General features: G+C 36.8%; 1 protein-coding gene across 1 annotated transcript; it reads left to right on the forward strand.

Annotated features, from left to right (window-relative positions):
* The first annotated feature begins 9,354 nt into the window (after positions 1 to 9,354).
* On the forward strand, positions 9,355 to 11,918 carry LOC149183384 (sugar carrier protein A-like). Its single transcript, XM_089414932.1, has 4 exons — positions 9,355 to 9,481; positions 9,586 to 9,658; positions 9,882 to 10,374; positions 11,260 to 11,918. Exons 1-4 carry the CDS (start codon positions 9,355 to 9,357, stop codon positions 11,707 to 11,709), a joined length of 1,143 nt encoding a protein of 380 aa, XP_089271058.1. The 3' UTR covers positions 11,710 to 11,918.
* The last annotated feature ends 11,431 nt before the right edge of the window (positions 11,919 to 23,349 follow it).

Consider the following 23,349-nt stretch of genomic DNA (forward strand, 5'->3'; position numbering starts at 1 on the left):
CTTCTGTAGCTTCCTTTTGTAGCTCTGTCTCTGTCTCTTTGTATGGATACAAATCTGCAACATTGAAGATAGGTGATATTCCAATTCCTTCTGACAATTCAATTTCATCAGCAGTAGTTGAATACTTTCTTACAATTCTACATGGCCCTATCTTTTTCATCTTTAGTTTATTGTAATTCTTAGTAGGAAATCTTTCTTTTCTCAAATATACCATCAATAAATCTCCCACTTGGAATTTTCTTTCTCTTCGCTTCATTTTAGCTCTCTCTTTGTATTTTCCACTGCTTTCCTGCAATCTTCCTTTGACTTCTTCTTGTAGTCTCTGCATCTACTATGCAAACTCTTTAGCTTTTGCACTTCTTGTCTCCTATTTACCCAAATTTCTGAGCTCATACACACCTCTTGGATTCATCCCAAGAACAATATGAAATGGACTGATTCTAGTACTTCGGTTTGGAGTTTCATTATAAGAAAACTTAGCTTGAGCAAGTGCTAAATCCCACTGCTTAGGATTTTGATACACTAAGCTTCTCAATATGTTCCCCAAGCTTCTGTTTACCACTTCGGTCTGTCCATCTATTTGAGGATGGTATGTTGAACTGAAACTAAGGTTAGCACCTATTTTCTTCCAAAGGGATCTCCAGAAATGCCCAACAAACTTTGTATCCCTATGAGACACAATACTTACAAGCAATCCATGTAACCTTACAACTTCTGAAAAAAATAGATTAGCAATATGTGTTTCATCACTGGTCTTCTTACATGCAATGAAATGTGCCATCTTGGAAAATATATCTACCAAAACATAAATGGAATCATTTCCCCTTTGAGTTCTAGGTAACCCCAAAACAAAATCCATAATAAATGCATTCCATGGTTGGTCTAGTGTTGGAAATGGCTGGTACAATCCTGTATTATGGCTTCTCGTTTTAGCACACTAACATATCCTACACTTCTCAACAAACTCCTCAACATAAGTTTTCATCTTTGGCTAATAGTAAAAATCATTTGCTTGAGCAAATGTTTTGTCTTGTCCAAAGAGATCAGATAATCCTCCACTGTGTTTGTCCTTGATTATGTTTTCCCTCATAGAAAATTTGGGAATGCACAACTTGTTACATTTAAACAGTAAACATCCTTAGAGAAGATAATGTAACCACTGACTTCTGTTATGAAGTATTGTATTTTGTACAGCTACATAAATATCTTTGAAATATGCATCATCTTTATACACATCAACCATTTCTTCAAATCCTACAACACCAACTTTTAATTCTTGTACAATGAAATTTATGCTACTTAAAGCATCACCAACGTTGTTCAACTTACCACTTGTGTGTTTTATCACAAGAGTAAAGCTCTGTAAAAACTCTACCCACTTGGCATGTTTCTAGTTCAATTTAGGTTGGTTTTTTATGAACTGTAATGCATGATTGTCAGAATATAATATAAACTCCTTTGGTAGAAAATAATGTCTCCATTTTTTTAAAGCTTGCACGATAACATAAAATTCTATATCATAAGAAGAATACTTCTTCTTAGATTCATTTAGTTTCTCACTAACGTATGCTATTGGTCTCTGTTCCTGACTCAAAACTGCTCCAATTGCATCTCCACTAGCATCTATTTCATCTTGAAATACTTTTTCAAAATCAGGTAAAGCTAAAACTAGTTCCTCTGTGATTTTCTTCTTTAGCAACTTAAAATTTCTTTCCGTTTCTTCTGTCCACTTGCATGGCTGATTAGTCTCCTTGATTGTTTCAAGAGTTGGTGCACAAATATGACTAAAACGTCTGATAAATTTTCTATAAAGGCTTGCAAGACCATGAAAGCTTCTTACCTCAAATATGTTCCTTGGAATAGGCTAGTTCCAAATTGCTTGGACATTATTTGGATCCATCTTCAAACCTTCTTTAGAAACTACAAAACCCAAATAAATTATTTCTTCTTTCATGAAACTACATTTCTTCAGATTTATCAGTAGTTTCTTTTTCTGCAGAGTTCTTAAAACCAACTTAAAATGCTCTAGATGTTCTTCTTTGATTCTACTAAAAACTAGAATATCATCAAGATAAACAATAAAAAACTTGCCTGCATATTCCTTCAAGACTTCATTCATCAAGCTCATGAATGTGCTAGGTGAATTAGTGAGTCTAAAAGGCATCACTAACCATTCATACAACCCACTATTTGTTTTAAATGAAGTCTTCCACTCATCTCCTTCTCTAATTCTTATTTGATGATATCCACTCTTCAGATATATTTTAGTAAAATACTTTGACCCACTCAAACAATCCATCAAATCATCCATGCATGGTAAAGGAAATCTATACCTGATAGTGATTTTGTTTATGGCTCTAGAATCAGTACACATACGCCATTCAACTCCTTTCTTTGGACTGAGTACTATTGGTACAACACATGGACTAAGACTCTCTCTGATTAGTCCCTTATCCATCAGTTCTTGCACTTGTCTTCTGGCTTCTGCATTCCCTTGAGCTAATCTGTATGCTACTTTTTTTGGCAAACTTTCTCTTGGTATTAGGTCAATATGATGATTAATACTCCTGATTGGTGGCAATGCATTTGGTAACTCATCCACAACATTATCAGCAAAATCATTCAACAGAGTTTTGATTTCTTTAGTTAAATCTTCTAAGTTTGTGGAAGTCAAAATTACCTTGGGTCTCCCTATGATAGCAAAATGCATTTCTTCAATTTTTCCAACCTCTCACAACAAGTCCTTTCCACTCATCAGCATAACACTATTTCCAGGTGCTCCTTTGTCAGCTTCATCCTTCAATGGTATCAGTGTATGTTTATTTCCATCCTTCTCCAGAGTATAAGTATTTTTCCTCCCATCATGAATAGCTTTCCTATCAAATTTCCAAGGTCTTCCAGAAAATATATGGCATACATCCATTGGCATTAGATCACACAATATCACATCCTTAGAAGTACCAATCTATATCTCTACCTTGCATTGTTCGGTCACAATAATCTGATGTCCTTTCTGAAACCATGACACTTTGTAAGGAGTAGGGTGTATTGTCTTCACTAATCCTAGATTGTCCATTGTCTCTATAGAAACAAAGATATCAGTGCTTCTATTATCAATTATCACTTTACAAGATTTACCTTTGGATTTGCATGTAGTCCTGAATAAACTCTTTCTCTGAGTTGGTTCTCCAGTCTCTTTCTCTACCTTAAGCAATACCCTTTTCAACAACAGGGATTTTCCTACTTCAGGGGATTCTTCCTTATCTACACTTTGAGTTTTTTCTTCCTTTGCTCAACCACATTAACATTCCTCTCACTTATTGTTTTATTATGAGGACAGTCTCGTGATCCATGTCCCCATTCTCCACATGTATAACGTCAAATATCTCTTCCTCGACCTCTTCCTCTAGGTGAAAATATTCCTCTATTAAAGTTTCCTCTCTGTGGTGGTCTACTACTTTAACTTCCCAATTCACTCTAATGCTTTTTAAACCTTGGTCTGGTAGTTTCTTTACCTCTTACTAAACTTTTCCCTTTATTCCTCTGATTTTGTTTCCTCAACATCTTATCTTCTGCCTTCAAACCTACTTGATAGGTATCTTCAATTTTCTTCAAACTCAGTAAGCTGATCTCATCCTGTATGTCATATCTCAAGCCATTGATCAAGGATAATTTTAGGGGCGAATGTTCGCCCTTTGGCGAAATTAAGGGGTTTTAAATTTTTAGTGGGCGAATATTTTGTATCATAGTACATTTTTACAAATCACCTCAAATAGCCCACCTTATTTTAAGGGAGAGGGTAAAAAAGGTAAATTTAGCCCTTGAAATTAGGACTTACAACCTTCCATTCGCCCATTTTCAAGAATAGGTTTTATTTAAGTGAATCCATTCGCCCATTTTCAAGAATAGGTTTTATTTAAGTGAATCCTATGGGCCAAATACCATATTTATAAAAGAGGTATGGTAAATTAATAAAAATATAAATAAATGAGAGGTATGGTAAATAAATCAAACAGTTTTTATATTTACTCCATAAGTCACCTTATATACATGTAAGGCTATAAACAAATAAAAATATAAGTAAAGTGGAGGTATGGTAGATAAATAAAACGTCTTTTTCTACTTACTCAAAAGGTATGGTAAATAAATAAAAATATAAATAAACTAGACGTATCATAAATAAATAAAACCTCTTTTTATATTTACTCCATAACCCTCGTTCTATTTATGAAGGCTCAAGAAAGAGGTTTTATTTAAGTGAATCCTATGGGCCAAATACCATATTTGTAAAAGAGGTATGGTAAATTAATAAAAATATAAATAAACGAGAGGTATGGTAAACAAATAAAACATTTTTTTATATTTACTCCATAAGTCACCTTATATTTACGAACACTCAAAAAATGGGTTATATTTAGGTGAAACCTATGGCCAAAATACTATGGGACAAATACCATGGACTAGATTGTTATTAATACCCTGCAAAAAAACCATTATTGACCCTAATATTAGAATTAATAAAAATAAAAATGGCACATGGTATTGACCCATGGTATTCACCAAAATGGCACATGGTATTGACCCATGGTATTCACCTGGAATGTAGCCTATTTAAATGGGGGAATTAAACCAGCATGTAGCCTATGCTAAGATTCACTAGGACTTTACAAAGTTTTATTATTTAGTGAAAGACTCGCCAAGATCTTACAAGATTTTATAATTGAGTAAAATATTCGCCATGCCTGGTGAGAGATTCGCCAAAAAATTATATATACATATTATATTATTGATAAAATCTCCTTCCATTTTTCCTATATACCATGGAGATTCGCCCATTTATTATATTTATAAATTTAGGGGGGGTTCTTAAAATTTTCCCTGCCATTGATGTATCTAGCTACCTTCATACACAGGAATTTCCACCTTTGGTTTTCCACCTACTTTAGCCAATGTCTTGATAGCTTTGGTAGTTTCGTTTTCCTCTTCTTCTTCTTCCTTAGAAGATTCTTCTACATCACTCGAAACTCCTTCATCAGGTGCTCTCCACTGAGAAGTCTCCATTGTGTCCATCCTTCCACGCAGACTCTGGATCTACTCCAACATAACTACATTTGCTTCAGGTCTACCCGGACCTATGGCAACTCCTCTACTCAGTGGCATGTTTACTGCAGCCAAACTCAGTCTTTATGCTCTGATACCAAAAATGACGCGGCAAGTTATCGAAATAAGGTGGTAGTCTTACTTTTTCTATGTGGCTTATCCGTGTATGTCTTAGTCTTATCCTTGTATGTGGCTTACTTTTTCCTGAGGGTCCCACATTTCTCACTAAACACTGTCAGTCCCATTTGACTTTTCCTTTTTAACAAGCACTTCACTCTGCACCGTTGACCTCCTCTCCCCAGATCTAACGGTTGTCACTCTCCTCGATCGCTAATTATCCCATTGATTTTCGACCGTCGATCTACCTATTCGATCCAACGGTCATCGCATCATCTCGCATGGACTCAAGCACGATCTTTATCATTTCGGAGGCACACGAGAAGAGTTGTTTTTTCTCTCCTCTGTTTTCTACCTGTCGAGCTCCAAAGCTAACCGCATGGATTTGGAATATTACCACTTACCACTTGAAAGACACGTGATATACCACTTCTTGCTCATCTAGTACAACCCACGTGCTTTAAATAAAACTTTAAGAAAGCACTTAGGAAGTTTTAGCGCATAATCCCAAGTTTAACCTTTAACGCTAAATGATTGTGATTAACGATAAACACATAAACGCTGAGATTTATAATTAAATCGTGAAATAGAGGAAATACCCATGTAGGGTCCAGAACATTGATACACAGATGTAAATGAGATTTTGCACTAGGATTAACACACAACTGCACACTTAATCAATTTATTCAATAAAATAGAAGTTACAGAGTCTTGGCCCTCTCGGCTCAATTACAACAATTTATTTGACCTCTGTCTCAATCTCAAAACCCTATCTATCACTCAAACTCTCGTTTACTCACTCAATTCTCAATCATCTCAGCTAATCCTTATCCATTACATTCTTTTTTCTTTTATGAGTCAAATCCTATTCTAATTGCATTAACAACTCGACCTCTATTTTAATCAATCTAACAATCAAATATGTATTCTTAAGCTTTGTTACACACCTACACTAACAACTTATCCTTTAGACTAAAAATAATGCAATTTTCTAATTATTACAATAATGAAGTAAAGATCATTTTCAAGAGATCCAACTCTCTCTACTAAAACTGACTTTTGACCACTTATGTTAATAAAATTCAACTCATTTAGTCACAACATGTGAATAAACAATCACATTGCTAGCTAAGTCTAGATGCTCCTACATCAGTTTACTTGACAAGAACACCAGGGACGATGTCCGTGTCAAGGGGAGGGTGCTGTAACACCCAATGATGCACCAACATTTACTTTTATCAAGTTTTATTTATTACTGTTAATTTTATTTTGTTTAACTTAGATTGTTAAAAAAATTAGGTTGAAAAGCCAGAACAGATGTTGTTAATTATTAATTAAAATATTTTGATCAATTTGTAAAAGAGCTAGAGAATCAGTTAAATTAACTTCTGAAAATAGTTACAAAAAGTTCCCCGGGCTTTTCTTTCAAAAAGGAAAATTCCAGAACCCTAAAGGGGTTGGAAAAAAGGGAAAAGGGACTATACTTTGATTATTATTCCTAGAGTTGAACAATTTAGCCAATGGGAGAGAACTGTGATAATAGTTGTAGGGTACGAGACTTGACTCGACATAGTCCTAATGCCCAAGGTACCAGAGTGTTTTATTCATTACTAGGAGTTGGAAGACTTTAGAGGGGGATTCTTGACGTAAGTGCTAGATCCTTGGAGAGACCTTCCAAAATGAAGGAATTACGTGCATGATTCATAATCAACGCAAGAAAACAGATAAGTAATGTTACTATGTTCAATGAACATCTATAGGAAAAGATAAATTTTCATTACAATAGTTATTCTAAGAATCATTAAATAGAGGAATTACAGTAGAAGAATCAATATCCACTTTTTCCTTTCTGAGTATAGATGCTTGAATGGAATCTAAAGAGTTCTTTGGAGAATTATACATGAATATGAAAAATATCGATTTCTGGAATTGCATAGGTACCTCTCTATCTAACCATAACAGGAAAAACATATACAAAATGATGAAATCATTCAACTTATATTTTTTATTGCAAACAAATGACATTTGGTAGGGTTTGTATGCTCTTGGTTGAGTTTTGGGAAGAATCCCCGTGAGCCATTTACCCATAACATGTTTCAACCTTAAACTTGCATAGGTACCTCTCTATCTAACCATAACAGGAAAAACATATACAAAATGATGAAATCATTCAACTTATATTTTTTATTGCAAACAAATGACATTTGGTAGGGTTTGTATGCTCTTGGTTGAGTTTTGGGAAGAATCCCCGTGAGCCATTTACCCATAACATGTTTCAACCTTAAACATTCAGGAATTGCTAACTCTTAAACATAGGGGAAAAGCCCAGATATGACTAACAGCAAAATATAATGATCAAGCATGGAACAACTCTAAGCTAGTGCAAGTCACAATCAGTCCAACTAAACCACAAGGATGAACCCAGATTGTGGACTACACCTCGAACTGTTAAACCATTGATTTCGACAATATGTAAATTTAGAATAACCATAAATATACATATATACATTAATAAACCTTCAGACAAGAAGTGTACATTGAAAATATTCATGCCGAAACCCTTAGTGGAAATTCATTAAGAACTACTATCGGGCCTCTCACGAATTTTCCCCAAAAGCCATGATCCCACAGTAATAACAAATTAAATTTTAAATCACCACCTTAGCATTCAACCTGCAAGGGTTTCAAAGCTCAGAATAAACAAAATCCATATAGTTCCTCAGACAACAAAAGTCTGTCTCCAGCAACAAAAATGCCAGGATAGACCGGAATAAAGACCAACCTGAAAACGAAGACATCAAAGATGGGTAAAAGTGTATCCTGTCTCCAAAAACCCCTTTTCGGATATGGATTTTCACTCTGTGGCCAGTCGTACCTATAAACAGAGAATACCATGGAACTGAGCAGGACGAAAGTATTAATACAAACAAAATCCTTACGTTAAGAAAGAAATTTTCACCTGAAATGAGGCCTACCAAATCACGAGCTGCAAAGTATACCTGTTGGAGTAGTTTTCCTTTAGCGAATGCTCGAGACTAATTTCTAGAATTCTTTTGTTTTCTAACCTGTGTCTTACCTTAGGTTGCCACATGAACCAGATGCATTCCTCCAAGAATTTGAGTCCATCCATTAATGGCTTCACCTATTGCATGAGGGCAGTTTGAAACCTCATAAACCGGGATACTAATATTACAACAGAAATGTACAGCAATTACTAACCGAGAAGCTTAAAAGAATTTTCACGGATTACAAACAGCTAAGGATTCAACAATGCCTTCCTCGCCATAAGAGGATACCTGTAAGCTCGATGAGACAAACATTGTGGAAAGATTGCCCAAAACACTGCCCGGTCACCTTCTGTCGCTCCCGCTATTACACAGTGGAGTAGCATCCTTGTAACACGACCAAATGACCCAAACCCTACCCAACTTGTGCATTATTCCATTGAATAAACCCCAATTCACTAAGACCATACATCTCACCCAATTCAGTGGTGCAGATCAAGCATGTGACAGGGTTAAGTCCCTCCTAATCCATCCCATAAACCTTAATGACATAGCAGTGGCGCCAGCGGAAGGACCTCGGTGTTCTCTCAGTTTTCACAGTGAAACGCTGTCAAGCGTATGCCAGCGAGGAGGAGCCTTAATTATTGCAGGTACGACTGTACACAATCATTAACCATTACTGTCAACACATAACCTCGGTAATTTCGTCCATTTGGTGTAAATATATATATTTTTTAATTGTTTAGTTGCTTTAGCATGTTACAATAGGTTAAAAAATCAAATTGACCTACTCTATTGATGCAAAAATCGCAACAAAGATTATAGGTTAAATGATTAAATTGACCTACTCTATGTACTCAGAAATCCTTACGATCAATCATGTAGCCAAAATTATCTATTTACGCCGTAAGGCGTTTCCCTCTGAAATGAACTCCCCCAGATGTTTTTTTGTCTTAATCCTAATCGTCGGATCTTTTGTTAGACGATTGAAGTAAAATCAGCCGTTCAATTTAATAAGAAATATTTTAAAAGTCGTTCAATTTAATAAGAAATATTTTAAAACATTAAAAAAACCGTTATCGAACCCGTCATGACGCGTGGATATCAACGTTTTATGTAGAGTAGGGCGGGGATGTTGAGGAGGGCGCAGGCGGAGTCGCTCCAGAGGAGGGCGGGGACCTGCAGAGAAGCGTTCGTGCAGGGCCTGAGAATGAAATCGCCATTGCTCTCCCAGCGAGGGAAATACCATAAGATTATCGGTCTGCAATGAGAATAACAAGTCTGTTTCTTGTCCGGTAAAGTTGTTTCAGACCCGATCCAGTGTGTGGTGTTGATGGCATTACATATTGGTGTGGGTGTTTAGATGCTCAGTGCGTCGGCGTAGAAGTGGCCGAGATCGGTTTCTGTGAAGTGGGCAATAGAGGAAGCGGCCTTTTGTCTGGGCAGCTCTTTTACTGGTACATATAGTGTGGTTAATTTTGTTAGGATTCATTGTCCTCATTGGAGTCCCTTGAATTAGTGACTGTTAGGGTTAGGGTTATTTGGGTTTCTATGATGTCTCGATCGCTATTTTGCTCTCTATTTCTTGCCCGGTAAGCTGTTTCAGACCCGATCCAGTGTGTGGTGTTGATGGCATTATATATTGGTGTGGGTGTGCAGATGCTCAGTGCGACTTTCTCTGGGTTTGGCTGCAGTTCCTGCACTTTTCATGACAATTGGAGGGATCCTCCTTCCCGAGACTCCCAACAGTCTGATAGAACGCTGGCATCTAGAGAAAGGGCGTGCTATCTTGGAGAAGACCGGGGGCACCAAGCATGTAGATGCAGAGTATGAGGATATGTTGGATGCAAGTGCATTGGCTAACGCCATCGAACATCCATTCAGGAATATTTTGGAGAGGAGGAATCGGCCACAGCTAGTGATGGCCATCTGCCTGCCCATGTTTCAGATCTTGACTGGAATCAATTCCATATTGTTCTATGCCCCTGTTCTTTTCGACAGTTTGGGCTTTGGTTCAAATGCTTCCATGTATTCGTCTGTTTTAACCGGAGCTGTTCTTCTACTTTCCACCCTGGTATCAATTGCAATTGTTGACAGGTTGGGCCGCAGAACCTTGTTTTCTGGTGGTGGTATTCTGATGATATCATGTCAGGTAAGAGCAAAGCTGACACACGGCAGACCTTTTTTAATTTTGTTGCATCTTGTTTTCAAGCATGTCAGCATACATCCTCGATGTATGTGGCTTTTCAGATGGTGAAACCCAGGGTTATTAGACACCCATGTTTTCACCATAGCTAGGGATGCCCCCATGAAGGAAAACTATATTTTTGGAGGATTCATGTGTTTCAACTCTAGGAGCCAAATGCACTTGATGATTTTTAATCGAATATTAGTTCAAAATAAGGCTTGAACTGTGGGAAGTGCATCAGTCCCTTACGTTTACACCAGGGAAACAAAGCTCCCGATATTATGCTTTCCCTTTTAGGGGTTGGTTGAAACCATTGTTGCTATCTATGCTTGAGTGCTTTTGTGGCGTGTTCCACTTACATTTGCAGAGTTGAATCGGAATCCTGAGTTTTGCCTATATGAGCCGAGTAAGTGAGAGGAAAGCTAGAATAAATATGCTTCAATTGTATTCCTGGTTTCTTTTATTCGGCATGGAAGCCTATATGACTTCTTAAAAGGATAGGAATTGCTGTAAGTGTTAGGGGGAAATTGGTTGTAAAATCTCTCTAATTAAATTAGTAGATGTGACCACATCCATTAAGTAGCTTGTAAAGAGGGATTTTGTAGTGACTTCAAGTTCATATGCCATGCCATGTGTAACAGGGACATGCGAACCTGTTTTCAAAGTTCCAGATTCCAAACCCCTTATTTAATCCCAACAACTGGTTGCACTAGGAAGAAAAGCCCTCGAATTACTATTGTCTATTTAAGAAAAGTTTAGTATCAGCTTATGGAAAGTTTTTTTGCCCTTTCTTTTTGGGTTGCTTCTTGTTGGACCCGTCAGTAAGAATATTGTCTTATCTTTTGACAGGTTGCTATTGGCATAATCTTGAGTGTAAAGTTCGGAGGAAACAAACAACTATCGAAAGGCTTCTCAGCATTGGTGGTAACAGTTATCTGTTTATTTGTGGCTGGATTTGGGTGGTCATGGGGTTCTCTTGGATGGACTGTGCCAAGTGAAATTTTCCCACTAGAAACCCATTCTGCTGGACAGGCCATAACTGTCTCTGTGAACTTTCTTTTCACATTTTCAATTGCACAGGCCTTCCAATCTCTTTTATGTACTTTCAAGTATGGGATTTTCCTATTCTTTGCAGGCTGGATCTGTATCATGATTGTGTTTGTATATCTCTTCTTGCCAGAAACTAAGGGTGTACCCATTGAAGAAATGATTTTTCAATGGAGAAAACATTGGTTTTGGAAGAATATAGTTCCACTCGTGGATGAGTGGGCACAGACTTTGAAGGAACCAGATCTGTGATTGATGTAAAGACTAATTTAGGTTGTATCTTTGTATACCTCTTCTTGCCAGAAACTAAGGGTGTAACTAAGGGTGTACCCATCGAAGAAATGATTTTTCAATGGAGAAAGCATTGGTTTTGGAAGAATATAGTTCCACCCGTGGATGAGGCGGCACAGACTTTGAAGCAACCACATCTGTGATTGATGTAAAGACTAATTTAGGTTCTGTTATTGATGTAAAGAGTAATTTAGTTTATGAGTTTTCTCCACTCTTTATTGTAACTTGCAAGTGTATGTGTATTTAAGTAGGATTTATCTCCACATATATAGAAGGGTATATGTACATTGTTTCCATACATGGATATATAATGAATCGCATAGAAATTGTTTCCTCCGCACATGTAAAAAACACTCACATATATGTGTATGCACATATAAGTAGTTTCTCATGGATATGTAAAAAAACACTCATGCACTTCCACTCGTATATAGAGGTGTTTGACACATATATAGAAGCTTCATGTCGTTTCATATAAATGCATATGCAGAAAGTGATTTAATATAAGAATATATACAGAAATCATACACAGAAATGTACATAGGTATGTAATTTTGTATATATAAGTTTCTATATGTATGTGGATATATCGAATTTATTTTGTATATATAGTTGTAGTCTAGTTAGTCTACCTAGCTTCCATATTTGTTTTCTATGGAAAACTTCTCATGATTCACCCCTCTTCCCTAGAATATCAAAATAGAGGGCAGCTCAACTGCCAGCCACCACAGCTGGTAACCCTGAGGGACGCTACTGTATTTGATCATGTGACTTATGGCTTATCCTATCTGCAATAATACTTGGGCAGGTGGTTCAAAATGATTGAGCTGACCCTTGGGGCTCTTTTTAGGTGTTCAGATTTTTAGTTCAACTGATTGAGCAATCCCCTAGCGCTGCTTTAACTTTTAATTGTTTCTTGTTGCTTAGGTGTTAAATTTTTTTAGCTTCTTGTTTCTCATTTTCTTCCTCCCTTTACGCTTGTTTAGCTTGACTTTTTATCTTTGGTGTTGGTTTGGGTTTTCTTTCATTTTAGCCAACACAGTTTTCTCCACTGTATTTGTAAGTGGGCCCTTGATTGGTGGTGTGAAACGTCAACTCAGTTGATAAAAACACAAATATTCCAGAATTCTCTTCAACTAATGACTTATACTGTAAAATCTGTAAAGAGCAAACACACTAATCCTAATTTTACTGACGCCTGCAAATTCTAATAAATAATAAACGATAGCACTGAACTACCATTATACATTGTGCATTCTAATTAGTGTATACATTTCAAGGTGTCGCTTTAGACTCCCTTAACCTGCTATATAGAAAAACACCTATGCTACAAACTGTGTTTAACTACCATGGATCTGCTATATAGATGATATTTGGATTCAATATGTTTGGATTATATTGAATTTCTAGGTTATGTTGGACTTTAATTGTAATTTAGTGGCTCAAATTTTCTCAACAGTCACATGTGAACCATATGGATTGTTATTATTACAAAATTTTGAATGATTGATTGGATTTTATTATATAAATAATTAAGAGAAACAAAGAATAATAATTTGTATAATTTTGATTAAAGATTTATTTTATTTTGGGTTGTTTTTCTACAAACGTGTAGATAATCCTTGTATTTCTCTCCAATATTCGCCAATAAATTTACACACCAGAAAAAAAAATGGAAGCTATAAAATCCAAGGTGAGCTGTTCTTAGTTGGAGGTTGGCCAAACAACATAAGCAAGAGACATTCATCAATCCTTCTCCGGACAAGTATTTATGTGTACAAAAAATAGAGCATCTGAGAGTATATTCTTAATTAGTATTGGGTTTGGTTTCTTGGTTGATTTTAACAGGAAAGGATGTCATTTGTATTAAAAAATGGCTGTGGCCAAGACATACAGTAAGATAACAAAACAAAAATAATGGTATGACAATTGTCTTTCAAAAATACTCAAAATTTAAAAATCGTCGTCTATTCTTACCTTACTGGAGGTATAGATGTAAATCCAACAGGTACAATGTCTAGCATACTGAAGTGGTAAGAAAACTACTTTGCAATAAATAATAAAAACCTGAACTTAAATGAAATCATGTCTGCGAAGGGCTTCTTGCTTGATGGCTACCGGAAGATTGAATTCCAGAGCTGTATTTCTGATCTCCATGTCACTGAGACGTTTGCTGAACAGTTCCCTCATCTTTCACTACAATACAAACCAAGCCAATGGATGCCTTTTGAGGGATGACCCTAGAATGTGAAGTGTCTTCATTTAAGTGTGAGCTTCTGGCTAGGCCTAGAGCCAGCTCATAGACTGTCATACAGTTTACTTCCACCTTCTGTATTTGCTTACTTTGACATCTCAATTTCCCAAAAATCTTTGCGTCACTTTTCTATCTGCAAATAGAAGAATAGTCAGTCTGTTGTTGAAGTATGAAAGGGCTACTTGCGTATCTCAACTTGGTGATGATTTATTATCTGGGCTCTTCACAGGTCTGAGGACTCGCAAAGAATACACTGACCCAAATCATCGTGTCCCACCTTTCTTTTCTAGATCTCCCCAGTAGATATTGTGCCACCTGCTGAGAAGAGAACCTTCACTTAAATCAATTCAATTTTCCACAGGACAGCTTACCTGTTGAATTTTGGTAGTTCTCTTAACTCGATAATTGTTTGTTATGATTTTACACTCAGGTTGATATTTTCCTTTATTTATTATGCAACATAAAACAATTATACAGAGAAGTACAACAGAAAAACATGAAGAGACAGCCACACAAGAAGTTACACAGGAAATCCCCACTCCAAGGGGAGAAACCCAGCAATCCTTTCATTATGGAATCAAGTCAACAAGACATCAAGTCATATACAAACCAACCAGTAATATAGCTAAGATAACCAACCTCCAAGCGCCAAGTTAACCCTCGAGCATACCAAGACAAAATGCTTCCAAATCTGTCCACAAAAGAGGTCTGCTTCAGTTCTCCAAAAGCCGAATTTTGCCTTCTGCCTCAGCCTCAGATTATGCCACAGAGCTTAGCACTATATTTGAAAAGAAAAGCCTCCAACTTCACATGGTTCCACTTCTCATTATTTCACAGAGTAATATGCCTCAGACTTCACACTTACTTCCATAGGAACGAGCCACAAAACCCAGAGAATTATGCCTCAGGCATTGTCTTCTACTTGACCTTCCAAGTCTCCTTCAGCAAGGGCAGATCAGAGATATGTTTTACTTCTTTTTTTGGCCTCTGAGATCAGAAATATGTGTGTGAGATGTATCAAATGAGGAATGCGAGAGGGCTATATGTATAGTCTCCAAGCCTTGCGAAAGGGTGCCACTTAAGCTGAGCCGACATGAGGGTTAGGAGGGCCGACTTGGCAACTTGGTAGGGTAAATGACACTTAACAAAATTCAATTTTCTTCCTTTGAAAGGGTCACGATAAACATGCCCTTCTATATTTTTCTTTTGACCAATACAAAGCATGAAGAACATGCTTGTCAATAATAATATTAATTATTCAAAAGTAACATCAATAAAATAATATTATACATTCTCCAACATTACCCAATCCAACTTTGGACTGCAAAATCTGAAAACAAAGAGCAAATGATACTTAAAAGCAACCATGTCCTACCACAGACGAAGGAACCAAATACCAGAGAAACCCAAAACCATGCCACAAAGAACACATGGATACAAGGTCCAGTTGATCATTGACTAGTGATCGACTTCTCCAGAGATTGAGAATCCCACCCTCAGCCTTCCAATCCATCACTCGGAATTGATATACTTCACCATGCGTCAGAGTAAATGACAGGTTACCAGATACTGGGAGGGATTTAGTGCCCATTCTTTCACCATAATGATTCTCCTCCACTTCTCTTGAATATGCGTGTTTCCTTCATTCTTATGATATATTGTGTATTTTGAATGTTAAAGGAAGACGTGAAATAGTTGGAGCCCGCCCATTTATGCATAACTTTCCATTGTCCATCAAAGTTACTTCATTTTCCTGAAGGTCTAAACTTGGTAGAATTCTATTTTTTTGAAGCTCCTTGCTGGCACTTGAGCACTACGAACGAGTCTACCTAGACACATATCTCAAGGGCTTGGTTGGTTTTGAATATGCTGAACTATAACCGTAGATTCCCCAAGTAATTTAAGTCAATTTATTTCTCTCGGCTGGGGAATTTTCAACCCTTGAAACAATGGCATGCCTCTGCCTGATGTTTGGTGGATTCTCCTAAACCCCTTTCTTAAACTTAGTTCTTGATTTCCTTTGGGATTAAGGAGGATGCCTACTACACCTGCCACCTCAGAGTTTGGTTTCTTCCTCAAAGTTTGGTTTCTTAGTTTTAGTTTATATTTTTACTTAATTTGTTTTTTAAGTTTAGCCTTTATTCCTTTAGCTTCTATATTTGTTTTCTATGGAAAACTTCTCATGATTGCCCCACCTTCCCTAGAATATCAAAATAGAGGGCAGCTCAACTACCAGCCACCACAGCTGGTAACCCTGAGGGACCCTACTGTATTTGACCATATGACTTATGGCTTATCCTATCTACAACAATACTTGGGCAGGTGGTTCAAATGATTGAGCTGACCCTTCGGGCTCTTTTTAGGAGTTCAGATTTTTGGTTCAACTGATTGAGCAATCCCCTAGCACTGCTCTAACTTTTAATTGTTTCTTGTTGTTTAGGTGTTAATTTTTTTTAGCTTCTTGTTTCTCATTTTCTTCCTTCCTTTCAGCTTGTTTAGCTTGACTTTTTATCTTTGGTGTTCGTTTGGGTTTTCTTTCATTTTAGCCAACATAGTTTTCTCCACTATATTTGTAAGTGGGCCCTTGATTGGTAGTGTGAAACGTCAACTCAGTTGGTAAAAACGCAAATATTCCAGAATTCTCTTCTACAAATGACTTGCACTGTAAAATCTGTAAAGAGAAAACACACTAATCCTAATTTTACTGGCGCTTGCAAATTCTAATAAATAGGAGAGTGTCTCCTATATATGCTAATCTCACAATCAACCCATGTACCATTTACTTCCACAAATGATCCTTTACATTGCCTAAAGGGTCGTAACAGTTGATTTTAACAGGAAAGGATATCATTTGTATTACAAAATGGTTGTGGCCAAGCCATACAGTAAGATAACAAAACAAAAATAATGGTATGACAATTGTCTTTCAAAAAGATTCAAAACTTAAAATTCGTTGTCTATTCTTACCTTTCTGGAGGTATAGATGTAAAGCCAACAGGTACAATGTCTAGCACACTGAACTGGTAAAAAAACTACTTTGCAATAAATAATAAAAACCTGAACCTAAATGAAATCATGTCTGCCAAGGGTTTCTTGCTTGATGGCTGCCGGAAGATTGAATTCCAGAGCTGTATTTCTGATCTCCGTGTCACAAGAAGTTTGTTGAACAATTCCCTCATTTTTCACTACAATACAAAACAAGCCAATGGATGCCTTTTGAGGGATGACCCTAGAATGTGTAGTGTCTTCATTTAAGTGTGAGCTTCTGGCTAGGCCTAGAGCCAGCTCATAGAGTATCATACAGTTTGCTTCCACCTTCTGTATTTGCTTACTTTGACATGTCAATTTCCTAGAAATCTCTGCGTGACTTTTCTATCTGCACATAGAAGAATAGCTAGTCTGTTGTTGAAGTATGAAAGGGCTACTTGCGTATCTCAACTTGGTGATTATTTATTATCTGGGCTCTTCAAAGGTCTGAGGACTCACAAAGAATACACCGACCCAAATGATCGTGTCCCACCTTTCTTTTCTAGATCTCCCCAACAGATATTGTGTTACCTGCTGAGAAGAGGACCTTCACTTAAATCAATTCAATTTGCCATAGTACAGCTTACCTATTGAATTTTTTGTAGTTCCCTTAACTCGATAATTGTTTGTTATGATTTTGTAGTTCTCTTAACTTGATAATTGTTTGCTTGATGGCTGCCGGAAGATTGAATTCCAGAGCTGTATTTCTGATCTCCGTGTCACAAGAAGTTTGCTTAACAGTTCCCTCATTTTTCACTACAATACAAACCAAGCCAATGGAATCCTTTTGAGGGATGACCCTAGAATGTGAAGTGTCTTCATTTAAGTGTGAGCTTCTCGCTAGGCCTAGAGCCAGCTCATAGAGTGTCATACAGTTTGCTTCCACCTTCTGTATTTGCTTACTTTGACATGTCAATTTCCCAAAATTCTCTACGTCACTTTCCTATCTGCAAATAGAAGAATAGCCAGTCTGTTGTTGAAGTATGAAAGGGCTACTTGCGTATCTCAACTTGGTGATCATTTATTATCTGGGTTCTTCATAGGTCTGAGGACTCGCAAAGAATACACCGACCCAAATCATCGTGTCCCACCTTTCTTTTCTAGATCTCCCCAGTAGATATTGTGCCACCTGCTGAGAAGAGAACCTTCACTTAAATCAATTCAATTTTCCACAGGACAGCTTACCTGTTGAATTTTGGTAGTTCTCTTAACTCGATAATTGTTTGTTATGATTTTACACTCAACCCTCGAGCATACCAAGAGAAAATGCTTCCAAATCTGTCCATAAAGGAGGTCTGCTTCAGTTCTCCAAAAGCCGAATTTTTCCTTTTGCCTCAGCCTCAGATTATGCCACAGACCTTAGCACTATATTTCAAAATAAAAGTATGGGTTAGTCACATGTGAACCAGTCACATTTGAAGTGTCTTCATTTAAGTGTGGGCTTCTGGCTAGACCTAGAGCCAGCTCATAGAGTGTCATACAGTTTGCTTCCACCTTCTGTATTTGCTTACTTTGACATGTCAATTTCCCAAAAATCTCTGCATCACTTTTCTATCTGCAAATAGAAGAATAGCCAGTCTACTATTGAAGTATGAAAGGGCTACTTGCGTATCTCAACTTGGTGATCATTTATTATCTGGGCTCTTCACAGGTCTGAGGACTCGCAAAGAATACACCGACCCAAATCATCGTGTCCCACCTTTCTTTTCTAGATCTCCCCAGTAGATATTGTGCCACCTGCTGAGAAGAGAACCTTCACTTAAATCAATTCAATTTTCCACAGGACAGCTTACCTGTTGAATTTTGGTAGTTCTCTTAACTCGATAATTGTTTGTTATGATTTTACACTCAGGTTGATATTTTCTTTTATTTATTATGCAACATAAAACAATTATACAGAGAAGTACAACAAAAAAACATGAAGAGACAGCCACACAAGAAGTTACACGGGAAATCCCAACTCCAAGGGGAGAAACCCAGCAATCCTTTCATTATGGAATCAAGTCAACAAGACATCAAGTCATATACAAACTAACCAGAAATGTAGCTAAGATAACCAACCTCCAAGTGCCAACTCAACCCTCGAGCATACCAAGAGAAAATGCTTCCAAATCTGTCCATAAAGGAGGTCTGCTTCAGTTCTCCAAAAGCCGAATTTTTCCTTCTGCCTCAGCCTCAGATTATGCCACAGACCTTAGCACTATATTTCAAAATAAAAGCCTCAAACTTCACATGGTTCCACTTCTCATTATTTCACTCAGACTTCACACTTACTTCCACAAGAAGGAGCCACAATACCCCAGAGAATTATGCCTCAGGCTTTGTCTTCTACTTGACCTTGCAAGTCTCCTTGAGCAAGGGCAGATCAGAGATATGTTTTACTTCTGATTTCGGCCTCTGAGATCAGAAATATATGTGTGTGAGATGTATCAAATGAGGAATGCGAGAGGGCTATATGTATAGTCTCCAAGCCATGTGAAAGGGTCCCACTTAAGCTGAGCCGACATGAGGGTTAGGAGGGCCTACTTGGCCACTTGGCAGGGTAAATGACACTTAAAAAAATTCAATTTTATTCCTTTGAAAGGGTCACGATGAACATACCTTTCTATATTTTTCTTTTGACCAATACAAAGCATGAAGAACATGCTTGTCAATAATAATTTTAATTATTCAAAAGTAACATCAAAAAAATAATATTATGAATACTGAACATAGCTACATTCTCCAACATTACTCAATCCAACTTTGGACTGCAAAATCTGAAAACACAGAGCCAAATGATACTTAAGAGCAACCATGTCCCGCCACAGACGGAGGAACCAAATACCAGAGAAACCCAAACCATGCCACAAAGAACACATGGATACAAGTTCAGTTGATCATTGACTAGTGATCGACTTCTCCAGAGATTGAGAATCCCACCCTCGGCCTTTAATCCATCACTTGGAATTGATAAACTTCACCATGCGTTAGAGTAAATGACAGGTTACCAGACACTGGGAGGGCTTTAGTGCCCATTCATTCACCATAATGATTCTCCTCCACTTCTCTTGAATATGCGTGTTTCCTTCATTCTTATGATATATTGTGTATTTTGAATGTTAAAGGAAGATGTGAAATAGTTGGAGCCTGCCCATTTATGCATAACTTTCCATTGTCCATCAAAGTTGCTTCATTTTCCTGAAGGTCTAAACTTGGTAGAATTCTATTTTTTTGAAGCTCCTTGCTGGCATTTGAGCACTACGAATGAGTCTACCTAGACACATATCTCGAGGGCTTGATTGGTTTTGTGTATGCTGAACTATAACCGTAGAGTCCCCAAGTACTGTAAGTCAATTTATTTCTTTTGGCTTGGGAATTTTCAACCCTTGAAACATTGGCATGGGAATTTTCAACCCTTGAAACAATGGCACACCTCTGCTTGATGTTTGGTGGATTCTCCTAAACCCCTTTCTTAAACTTAGTTCTTGATCTCCTCTGGGATCAAGGACGATCCCTACTACACCTGCCACCTTAGAGTTTCGTTTCTTAGTTTTAGTTTATATTTTTACTTAATTTGTTTTTTAAGTTTAGCCTTTATTCCTTTAGCTTCTATATTTTTTTTCTATGGAAAAATTCTCATGATTCCCCCCTCTTCCCTAGAATATCAAAATAGAGGGCAACTCAACTGTCAGCCACCACAGCTGGTAACCCTGAGGGACTCTACTGTATTTGATCATGTGACTTACGGCTTATCCTATCTGCAACAATACTTGGGCAGGTGGTTCAAATGATTGAGCTGACCCTTGGGGCTCTTTTTAGGTGTTCAGATTTTTGGTTCAATTGATTGAGCAATCCCCTAGCACTGCTCTAACTTTTAATTGTTTCTTGTTGCTTAGGTGTTAAATTTTTTTAGCTTCTTGTTTATCATTTTCTTCCTTCCTTTAAGCTTGTTTAGCTTGACTTTTTATCTTCGGTGCTGGTTTAGGTTTTCTTTCATTTTAGCCAACACAGTTTTCTCCACTGTATTTGTAAGTGGGCCCTTGATTGGTAGTGTGAAACATCAACTCAGTTGGTAAAAACGCAAATATTCCAGAATTCTCTTCTACTAATGACTTACACTGTAAAATCTGTAAAGAGCAAACACACTAATCTTAATTTTATTGGCGCCTGCAAATTCTAATATACAGAAGAGTGTCTCCTATATATACTAATCTCACAATCAATCCACGTCCCATTTACTTCCACAAATGATCCTTTACATTGGCTAAAGGGTCCTAACAGTTGATCAATGTTTACTCATTCAAGACTTTAACAAATGATAGCATTGAACTACCATTATACATTGTGCATTCTAATTAGTGTATACATTTCAAGGTGTTTCTTAGACTCCCTTGACCTGCTATATAGAAAAACACCTATGCTACAAAGTGCGTTTAATTGCCATGGAACTGCTATATAGATGATATTTGGATTCAATATGTTTGGATTATATTGAATTTCTAGGTTATGTTGGACTTAAATTGTAATTTAGTGGCTCAAATTTTCTCAACAGTCACATGTGAACCATATGGATTGTTATTATTACAAAATTTTGAATGATTGATTGGATCTTATTATATAAATAATTGAGAGAAACGAAGAATAATAATTTGTATAATTTGATTAAGGATTTATTTTATTTTGGGCAATTTATTGACTAGGTTTCGTTTGAATGATTAAATTATTATAATATTTATTATTTTGAACCAAAATACAATTCTTTCAATGTAACATTTCTATCGGCCTCTCTTGGCACCTTTTGGGGCAATTGCTAGTTTATCTCCCGATGTAGGAATCACGTGCACAGGCACTTTCACAGTTTTCACCACAAATTTGTTCTATGTGGGTGTATTCAAAACTTGATAGGAGAACTAATTTATGATGCAGTGGTTGATTCTAAGGTTGCTTGGCTGCCTTGCGTGCTTGTCGAGTCTTGCTTTCAGCAGAACTTGAATTGGGCGAAACAGTAACAGGTTTTTTAATTTTATCAGAGTCTGGCCGTTTCAATTACAAGTTTGATAAGAGGAAGGTTGGATCTACACATGTGGACTCAATCTCACTTCAATATCTTTCTTTAAAATCTACAACAGCCACTGCAGAGATATGTGAGTGCAGTGTGAGATATTGTCTATTCTGGATTATGCTATTGATTGGATCTTTCAGGTCTAGAGATAACGGGTCTACAGCACTAGTGTGGCCTTATATGCCCTGGTAGATCACATGCCCAGAGTGGATGATTCAGAGAAGGATCTGAAGTGGCAGGGTTTGTAGAAGTCTTACTTGAGTATGTGGCTGGTTCAGAATGGATAGTTTCTCTAGCACTCTGGTCGCTAGAATGGCAATAAGAAATTATATGTGGACAATAATGTAACTCAGTTTTCTTCCAATAAGTTTCAAACCCGAAGAGAAATGATAAGAAAATGAGTTTTAGCTTATTGTACAAAGCAGCTAGACTTTGAATGAAATTTACAGTTTATTTATATAAATTCTGTGCATCATCATCCAATTCATATATATTATGTATTATGAGTTATGTACCATTTTCATTTGAAGCTGAGATAAATGAATCAAAAGCATTAACAAATATCTGAGAGAATGTGAATATACTATAATGCCTCTAACGCATATCTATCTGCAACAAAACATGAAAACAAGACAAAATAAAAGAGTCCAGAAATCCTGGGCATTACCTAACACTAATCTAACCCTAACATACTTCTATAGGTTTATAATGATCTGGAGTTTTCCAATACTTGTGGGCTTTTCAATCATTTTTATTTAAATTGCTCTATATTAATCAAAAACATTTTTATTTCCTCATTATAGAGGAGCTTTCTATCATAACTTTTTGATTGGTATGAACCATATCTTATCTAGATGCTCTGTTATCTACAGTTATTACAACTTAGCAGCAAGCTATTATATTAGGACTTTATTATGTTTGTGCTTATGATGGTCTAACTGTTTCCTTACATATTAGGTGCTCAGTTCTGGTTTGGGTTCACTGATTTGGTCAGATACCAAGTTATTGTTAGTCTTTGCTGGGCTAATAGATTACAAGAATTTACAATTAGTTTAATAGGAGCTCAGTTGGAGTTTAGAGTTAGACTAAAATCATTATGATCGTTTTTGAAAATTTTGATTGTTATTTTGTTTGTCTGCAATTTGGGTTTGTTTTGATACATTGAACTTACCTATTTGTTTCTTAAAGAACATATCATTAGCTAAGTGTTAAAGTTCATTCCCTCTGAAATGAATTCCCCCACATGCCTTTTTGTCTTAATCGTAATCGTCGGATC

The sequence above is a fragment of the Pinus tabuliformis genome, chromosome 3_2 (genome assembly GCF_031772625.1).
Source record: "Pinus tabuliformis cultivar Carrire ecotype Pingquan chromosome 3_2, CPIR1, whole genome shotgun sequence".
NCBI lineage: Eukaryota > Viridiplantae > Streptophyta > Pinopsida > Pinales > Pinaceae > Pinus > Pinus tabuliformis.

Excerpts from the sequence above, each read along its gene's own strand:
- LOC149183384 (XM_089414932.1), top strand. The coding sequence starts at position 9,355 with ATGTTGAGGAGGGCGCAGGCGGAGTCGCTCCAGAGGAGGGCGGGGACC. Across the intron at positions 9,659-9,881 it reads AATAGAGGAAGCGGCCTTTT|ATGCTCAGTGCGACTTTCTC; the intron begins GTCTGGGCAGCT and ends GTGGGTGTGCAG. Across the intron at positions 10,375-11,259 it reads TTCTGATGATATCATGTCAG|GTTGCTATTGGCATAATCTT; the intron begins GTAAGAGCAAAG and ends ATCTTTTGACAG.